General features: G+C 34.0%; 2 protein-coding genes across 2 annotated transcripts; both read right to left on the bottom strand.

Moving 5' to 3' along the window:
• Positions 1–3,495: 3,495 nt before the first annotated feature.
• LOC124922120 (E3 ubiquitin-protein ligase AIRP2-like) lies at positions 3,496–3,939 on the bottom strand. The gene is made up of 2 exons (XM_047462845.1): positions 3,816–3,939; positions 3,496–3,710 (listed from the first exon to the last, which is right to left on the bottom strand). Exons 1-2 carry the CDS (start codon positions 3,907–3,909, stop codon positions 3,577–3,579), a joined length of 228 nt encoding a protein of 75 aa, XP_047318801.1. The 5' UTR covers positions 3,910–3,939; the 3' UTR covers positions 3,496–3,576.
• A 22-nt stretch (positions 3,940–3,961) lies between these two features.
• LOC124930109 (protein NRT1/ PTR FAMILY 2.13-like) lies at positions 3,962–7,626 on the bottom strand. The gene is made up of 5 exons (XM_047470472.1): positions 7,455–7,626; positions 7,117–7,334; positions 5,859–6,370; positions 4,704–5,720; positions 3,962–4,103 (listed from the first exon to the last, which is right to left on the bottom strand). The coding sequence occupies exons 1-5, from the start codon at positions 7,624–7,626 to the stop codon at positions 3,962–3,964; spliced, it is 2,061 nt and encodes a 686-aa protein (XP_047326428.1).
• Between the last annotated feature and the right edge of the window lie 1,984 nt (positions 7,627–9,610).

Here is a 9,610-nt window from a genome sequence, read left to right as displayed (position 1 = left end):
TGATTCAAACTATGTCATCTATGTCTTTTATTAAATCATTTGTCTTTTATTTATTCAAACTTTGGATGATGATTCAAACTAGTAAAGAGTAAAGACTTAACCCACCCTTATTAGCTTAAGAATATTTAGATGATGAGCTTAGCTAATGTAATGTCCATATTTAGTAAATTGATCCCCACACCATAACCCAAATTTGTTAACCCTTTTTCATAAAAGTTCATTTGAGACAGAACCAAAAGAGAATTATATAGTAAACCCTCTTTAGGTGTATGCTCTCGGTTTAAAGCATTTACTATCCCTTCCCACATACCAACAACATTGATTCCTCTGAAGATGAAGAACTCTCCCTTCCCATTGTCTAGAGCTTGTTTGATGTAGGCTTTGTTATTCGATCTGGAGATTATTTAAATTTAATCTCAAATAATTTGCTATCATGTTATATCATAGTATAATTTCAAAACAAAATCACACTTGTATTATTTGAAAATGAGACACTAATTTAAGAAGTAACTAAATAATAAGTCAAAAGGTTTTGATTCGTGCTTAGAATGTGGCCCAGAAGTTCCAAGTTGAGGCAATGCCCACGTTTGTATTGCTGAAAACGGGAAGGAAGTAGACAGGCTCATGGGGGCTGACAAGGCAGGGCTCGAGAAAAGATTCAGAAGCACAGGGAGAAACCAAAGTTTGCCGCTTGAATCATGTACCAAATCAAATGCTCAGCTCTCTATGTATCTCTACTAATGGTGACCACCACCCCATTTAGACTGTTTGTAATCCTTATTTTTTATGTATTCATGGATTCTTCTTATTTCAATAATCATGGTTTTATTGTGTTGTCTTGCACTAATAAGTTCTATGCTCTTTTTGTAAATCTATATTTGACCTTTTCTTTTGCATGTCAAGTTTTGTAGTTTGACATTATTTCTTCAAACTATTATCTTAATTAGATTGACCACACTTTTACAAAACAAATATATATTTTACAAAACCGGATAACCCAATAATATTGTGACTTAGTTCTACAATGCATATCTTTGTAGCAACAAAATAAACAACAATCTAAAGCATACAAAATCACATTCGATTTTCCCTTCAGTGCAGTGTTAGGCATAGTAAATCAATAATGTAATCTGTATTTCTGTATATATTTCAATTTTCAAATATTATAAATCGTATTGGACATTAAAACAAACCTTCTAATTTATTATAACAAAATTTGTTATTATCTTTTATTTTTTTAAACACTTCAATGAAGAGAGCTTAGAATATGTCAATAGTTAAAATTTATAAGAAAATCTGATTATCCTTTCATTCTAAAGAAATTCTTGCCTTCATACTAAGGAAAGTATAAAATATTTTTGTTGGTGATGTTGGAGGTTTACCTTTTTTTTTATGAAAAGGGGTTTACATTTTGTGAAATGCCACAAATCCTCTTATTTATTTAACTCCAAAAGTTACTTAGCAGAAGATCTATCAGCACATACTAATAAAGGATTTTTTCTATTCATACCACATTCCAAAGTTTAGTGCATGAAAAAAGAACAACATTGCAAGGAACATCGCTTCCAAATCTGATTTATTATTGTTCAACTTCTAACCATAGGCGTTTTCAATTCCCATCATGTAAAGATTGGGGCGTCAGCAGAGACATGCTTCAATAGAGAACAAGCATTCACAAACCTTTGAAAAAATACAGTAGGCAATCAAGAAATGTATATTGTAGTATAACTAATGAGTCACACAAAGACCTTGTCCCAAGAGTTTGATGGCAATTTTTTGGATCAACTACGTAATCTAACACCAATATAATATGAAGATAACAAAAATATGCAAAAATGCTCTATTGTGAAATCTCCTTTAGATGTAAGAAGAGGAAAATAATTATCATTGTTTACAAGTAAAATTCTGGAATATAAGCAAACAGAGGATCATCATTGCTGAGTGTCAGAAGCAATTGAACAATCCACATGCAAGCAGCATACATCCACAGTGATAGTAATAAAAAATATCAGACGGTTTGAGGCATGCAGTAAGAAGAAGAAACTAACAAATTTTAAAAAAACAGTAAGCAAACTGATAAGAAAGTATCATATTACTCAAGCAAGAAGCATTAAGCTACATAAGTGTTATAAATATTATGGTCATATCCATTATCTTATATCACACTTAACATTATGGAGACGTAATCTATGTATAACAAAACAATATGATCTAACCTTGCATTGTTTCTGACACAATCCATAACTTCTTCTCGATAGAAACTACGAGCTTCCTTCCTTCAAGCGCTTTAATTGCTCCCTACAAGCTCGGTCTCTTATTTGTTTATCAGTTTCCTCTAGGAGAGTGATTGCTTGAGTCTGATGGGACACCCAGAATGATGCCTATGATGTAATAAAATAGCTATTCAAGATAAGAACATAAATCCACAAATGTGTATAACTAGATATATTTATTTATGTATGTATGTATAGGCATAACCAGGTACAAATACATTGTGCAGAATTGGGACTTGACACACGTACACATGAGAAACTGATGTACATATACAAATTTAATCACAAATTAAGTACAGCCAGAAAGTTAGAAGTCATCCATAAGATTATATGGTCCTGTTTTTAACAGTAAACAGGAAAGGAATAAACACCCTAGTGATTCAGATAAAAGAAGGATCCATAACATTTTAGACGGGCCTAAAACAATTCATTTTGCATCTCTAGTGCTGCAAAAGGGCAAATTGTTCCAGCAAGAAGTGTATGTTAAAAATAATCTCCAATAGAGACATGCTTCAATAGAGAACAAGCATTCACAAACCTTTGAAAAAATACAGCAGGAAATCAAGAAATGTATATTGTAGTATATATAACTAATGAGTCACACAAAGACCTTGTCCCAAGAGTTTGACGACAATTTCTTGGATCAACTACGTAATCTAACACCAATATAATATGAAGATAACAGCACTTATGCAAAAATGATATATTGTGAAATCTCCTTTAGATTTAAGAAGAGGAAAATAATTACCATTGTTTCCAAGTAAAATTCTGGAATGTAAGCAAGCAGAGGATTATCATTGCTGAGTGTCAGAAGCAATTGAACAATCCACATGCAAGCAGCATACATCCACAGTGATAGTAATAAAAAATATCGACTGTTTGAGGCATGCAGTAAGAGCAAATAATGTATAAACATGACTTTTTCTTAATGGATTGATAAGGGAAATTACCTAAGATGAGAATCGAAAGCATCGAATAATGTATCAGGAACAACCAGAGGTAACTTCTCTATGTACATGAAAAGCCTTCTAAGATTTTCTCGAGTAACCGTAGCCATGTCAATTACTTCTTTGATATCCATGAACACCGAGAGGTCGGCTGAATTCACCCTCTTCAGACTATCGCGACAGAAAGGGCACGATTGAGATCTTGTGCTCCTGCCAATATGAGTAAAATACTATGTTTGTTCAATAAGGAACAACTTCATCTACAAACACATGGCGTGATTACAGTTAGGTAGAACAATCTTACTATTCATCTCCATACAAATTCCACATTCTTCTTCTCTTTCAATATCAACATCTCAATACAGATTCCGATCATCATCAACATCATCATCTCTTTTTCTATATCTTTCCATGCATACAGCTTTCTGTCTTTTATCTTTTGAATCAGTAACTCCTCTTTCGAGTTGTAAAAGGGAAGGGTAAATAATAGCTGAAACCAGAGATTTTCATTCATACATCAGAAATCAGAATTCAGAATTCAGAATTTAGAAAGAACGAAATCAAACAAATCATCCTAAATTTTCATATCCTTTACCATAGAATTCTCTTATACTTGCTTTCCTTTCATGAACAGACATCGTTGTAGTTCCATCAACATAAACCTGGAAGAACTTAAGAGAATTAGTCATGTCAAAACAGAGCTCACTCGTTTGTTTAAGCAAACATCAAAAACCTTATAGATTAGAATTCTGAGTAAACCGGTGCACCAGCAAGATGACAATCTGACCATTGTACAAGGAAAAGAAAAAGCTGTGCAGCAGGACTATATGACCTTCGCATCTGAACACATGCGCCATCATACTCCCTAGGATAATCAGATGCTCTGCATCTCATAATCAAAACATCATCATCAATTCATCATCATCATCATCATCATCATCTAACTAAGAACTAACTAAGAAGACGATTCAAATAGAAACTTCACAGAACCAATCGAAGATAACTATAACTCATTAGTACTGGATCCCAAAATTAAGAAAAAGTCCTGTTTATATAAACTGAAACCCAATGAAAGTTGACTTCTTCATATGAATCAAACAATGCCTAAGAGAGATATAAGATGCACAAGAGCAAATAATAATATTGTGCAAGAGCAAATATTAACAATCATCTAATACAGTCATAAACAATAGCATCGAACATGCCTACCAGCTGCTAAAGAGAAAGTAAAAGAACTCCTATATTGTTAGAATCTTGCATTAACTTGGACTCCATATGCTGCATTTACATAAAAGATATCTACTTTGACTTGAAAATGAAAATAGCTCAAACAAACTAAATGATACATGTTTCCACAGTTAAAAACAATACAAATAATAATTAAAATTTAGCTGAACTAAATCTTACCTTGAACTAGCATAAATTGTATCCCCGTTGACTGAAAACCTAAGCATAATAAATAATGACATATACAATTATCAACATAACAGAAACAACAACAGAAAGACTGCTAGGATGATGATTCTGAACAGCATCTTCCTCCACCACTAGATACTCCATGCTAGGAATGGCCTCCACTCCGTAGTCGTGACCGATATCACTGTCGATGACATTCCTCTCGTCCTGGCCGTGACTAGACTGACCCTCGATATCTGTATCACCATCAATATCTCCCTCGTCTTGGCCGTGACTAGATAGGACCTCCTCGATACCTGAAGCACCATGGATATCATCCTCGGAGTGATTCCGATACTGGTATCTTCTTGACATACCCAAATAAATGATCATATTGATAGCCTCTATGGCTGCTATCAATAGATAAAAGTAGTATATGTGGGAGTCTTCTCCTGATACCCATGTCTCGCAAGCTTCTAGAAGTCCCACCGTGATACATAAGGCCACAGCTTGACTTAGATACACCAAGGAGATCGAGTGGCTACCTACGCTCTCTGGGCATTCTTGATAAAAGAAGTTGATTTGCCCAACTACTCCTAAAGCATTACCAACGCCCATCATGATAAGCTGAGGAGTGAGCCAAAATACAGATATTGGATCCTTTGTTGATCCGCTCGACACAGCCTCTACTAATCCCGCAATCCCCATGGATAAAAATACACATGCAATGCCTGCTCCAATCCTCTGGAGGAGTGTAACACTGCCATGCAAGCATCTCAATCTACTGATCAGAAATCCCGTAATAACCCGGTCATAGACGAAGACTGTCAAAGTAGAAATCACCGTGGGAATGCTAATGAGAATTATCAACAAGAGTGATATAGATATTCCATGACAGTTCATCCAACTCAGTTGAGGGGCGATGTAGATGTACGTCAACAGCGACGGAACAAAGAAGAGGGTGGTCGGGAGAAGAAATGAAGAAATTTGAATTAATCTCTTCACTTGTTCGATCTCTTGAACGCTCCTCAACCTCCACGTATTTGCGCGTGTTCCGTCTAACTTCAAATCATCCCTCCCTACTATCGCCGCTGTATTAAGAAACCTGCAAATAAAATTTGTCACATAAGATTTTTCAGTAACATTTTTTAATATTTGAATTAATGTGAAATATCATAAAATTAAAACAACCAACAATAATGAATGAAGAATATACTTGGTAAGTTAATTAACATCGTCTTACCTCAAATAATCTGTAGGTCGGAGTGACGACGTAGTGCCTTCCCGGGGTGACAAATCGTAGTACATAACTATACTCCCCGGAAGTACCCTCAACCCACGTTTCAGCCATGCTGCCCATAAAACTTGGACTACGCCTCCGAAGACAATATTATCCGCTCTTTGTTTTGTGTGCAGATAGTATTTTTCTCCTACTAAGAAAAATACTATCGACAAAAACATCAAGAGGGTTGGTATAACGAAGCCCCCTACCCAATTACCATTGTTCTGAATATGAACAATGGCATACGAGCCCAGACCTGAGACCAGTGTCCAGGTGGCGAAGTACCAGTTAAAATACTCCCCTATGGTTCTCTTCCCAGCCCCCCTAGTTTTGCATTTAAATTGTTCCAGGCCAAATGGAAGGCAGCAGGCTCTAATCCCTCCAGAACCGATCACCAGCATAGTCAAACCCAACCAAAGAACCCATCGATCTAGCTGGGGAACCGATGCTGTCAAGACCAGGGTTATCATTCCCTGCAATCAAATTTGGAGTTAAGAAGAAAAAATGTGTTATTACTATTATCCATAGCTCTCTTTCTATCTCCCACATATACTTTATGATCAGTCTTTGAAATAAAATTTCCATTTTTTAACTCTCAAACTTGTGCGAATTCTAAGTTAACAAACTCAAATTATGATCACTAAATTGCATCTTGAATAACAAAATCTCTTTATCATGTGATGATCATGTTTTAAAATGACAAGTTAATTAACAAACTAAACCTACAATATTATCACCTTCAAATTAAGGGAGTAAATAAATGTAAAGAATGATGAAAGGCTAGTTAGCTAGCTAGCTAGCTAGCTAGATAATAGAGCTGATATTGTTACAATATAATTTTTGTCCTTAACAATTTGTGATTCTTTGTGAGTCAAGAAGGTGATATATATATAATTAACTTGATCATTTATTTTCAATTTAATTAATTAGGATATTTTGCAAGTCCGGTAAAGGTTGCAAAAGTTTAATTTTCTTTTTATATTTATAAATTATTTGAAAAATTATAATCCATTATTAATTAAATGTCAATATATATACCATTTTCCCTGTGTTACTCTCAAATTAATGTCTAGTTAGTTAGGTAATCATGCATGCATGCATGCATATATTATTAATTAATTTTATTTTATTTTATTTTATTTTAGCAAGAATACTAATGAAAATTTTCTTATTCAAAACATATGTATTAATTAATTTAATAATTTATTATATCACTTACAGTGAGGGTGAAACAGGAGCCTGCGAAAATGGTGCGGAAACGACCTAAAACTGCATCCGAAATGATGGCGCCTAGCAGGGGAGAAAAATAAGTGGATAAGCTAAATATAGTGGCCAGTCTAGTACTCCTCTCTTCATCGATGTGGCATTTATCAATCAGGAAGACTCCCAAGTTAACCCCGACCGAATACGTGGCAATTTTCTCGCATATTTCTGTACCTACAATTCAGTTAAAAAAAAGTCAATAATATTAGTTGAAAATAAACATTTAATTAAATAACTAGCTAGACTGATATAACAAAATATATAAAGAAGATATATATATATATATATATATACCAAGGATGAAGATGATGGCTTTCCATCCTTGAGGCTTCTTCTCTAGCTCATCCTGATCAATGGTTATAGAATTGATTTCATCATGAGTAGTACTGTCGACACTAAAGGGATGCAAATCTGCATCATCATCCTCCTCCTCATGCCATGACCTAATCTCATCGTGATGCTCCATAGTAGTAAGGAGTAGTATAAGTAGCTAGGATCCGATGAGATGGTGATACGTACCTGCACATGCACAATTAATTAAACAATTATTGTATATAATTAATTAATGTAATTAAGCTAACTAACTAGCTAGTGTAAGGGTTAATTTATTAATTAATTATGTCACATTAATACGATTATAAATGAATGAGAGGTTTCTTTTCAAATTAATTAATTAATTAATTAATGTATTCATTCCGACCTAGCTAGTTTCAAGGGAAACAATATAGGACAATATTACATGGAATAGTTGTTTTAAATTCAGATATTAATTACGTACACCACTCTAGCTAGCTAGGTTAATTAAAATGTCCATTAAAACTATATATGTCACTAATCATGCACAACAAACAATAGCAGCTTGCAGCTGATTACATGGAATTTAACCGTAGCTAGAGAGATTACATGCATGCCAAAAGTATAAACAGCTAGCTAGCTAGCTAGCTAGCATGCAGAACAAGAACAAGTGCGGAACTAGGATATATATAAAATCTACCCTGATTAAAAGAAATTCAATTCATACGAAACTAATATAATACAATAATAAAAGTTGAGTATTGAAATCAACGTTGTTGTTGTTGTTGTTTTTCTGATTCAGGCCGGATACTCCGACAATGGTCTTATTTAAATTTAAATTCGTCCAATTTCATAAAGATGATTAATAAGATGTCGCCACATAAAAACATGTAATCCAGGATTTCGTTCGAGGCTAATTTATAAAACACACTTCTTTGAGATTTTAGAGGTAGATTCTTATAAATTCTAATTCGAAATAATTCTATTTGTTTTGAGGGCTCAGATAATGTATGATTATCAATTATTGGCTTAAAGAAATATATACAATATTGTTTTTTTCTAAATCTCCTTTATTTTTACATTAAAAGGTTTAATTTCAAAATTAACATGTATATTATATATATATATATATCATATATTAAAAAAATTATATTGGGAACATCATAAAGAGTATAACGATTAATGTGTAGGATTATAACACTAAAAATATTAATAAAATGACAAATAAAAAACACAAAAACTTAATACAAATTTTGAAGAGGAAAAACTTCCCTTTTAACCTTCAATTAATTATAGTGACAAATTAAGGTTCTTAGTATTAGTATTATTAGGGTCAAAGAGTTAAATGAATATATTATTTTTTTAATGGTGAGTCTAGTATGTTTTAATTATGCAGCAAAGGATACCCCGAAAATCCTTTAATCTCTCTCTAATTACTCTCTTAAATAAAATAAAACAAAATAAAATATAGGACCTAGCTAGCTAAAATAGCGGCAAGGGTTTATTATTAATGTGCTCCGATGCTGCAGAATCTGAACCTAGAAAACAATCTTATCGTACGTACCTAACTAACCACCGAACCTTTGGCTTGGCTTGGCTGGCTGCTACAGTACAGTACTGCAGGTCGGTATGATATGAAATCCAATCAATCGATCGATCGATCAAGGAAATTAATTTAGAGTACTCCTGTTATCAGACTGACGTGATTAGACAATATTATTCATGATGTCTTCCAAACATTAATCGATCAGCAATTATCTAATTAATTAACTAACGATGATGTATGAGAGAAAACCTCATTTCGATCAGTCTATATATACCTTCCATCTGTGTGGTGGTGAACTTCATCTCAAAGCATTGCCGGCCGCGACGACAGACAGAGAATTTGAACCTAGCTAGCTATTTCTGAAAGGGTCACCACTTTTCTTCGATCGATCGATCTCTAATATCTCAGGTGAAAGCTTTCAGAAGAGAGTTAGTTAGCTGGGTACGTAATTAAACTGTCCCGAAGGACTGGCTAGCTAGCTAGTCGGTTGATTGGCACTCCTGTAGGCTCATCTTGAAGTGATTCTCTTCCTCCTCCTTGATCGAAGCTAGCTAGCTAGCTGCTGGAAAGAACGGAGGATCAATCAATTACAAGTGGTGGTTCAGTCGTC

The sequence above is a fragment of the Impatiens glandulifera genome, chromosome 1 (genome assembly GCF_907164915.1).
Source record: "Impatiens glandulifera chromosome 1, dImpGla2.1, whole genome shotgun sequence".
Taxonomy (NCBI): domain Eukaryota; kingdom Viridiplantae; phylum Streptophyta; class Magnoliopsida; order Ericales; family Balsaminaceae; genus Impatiens; species Impatiens glandulifera.
This window is presented reverse-complemented; position numbering and strand designations above follow the sequence as displayed.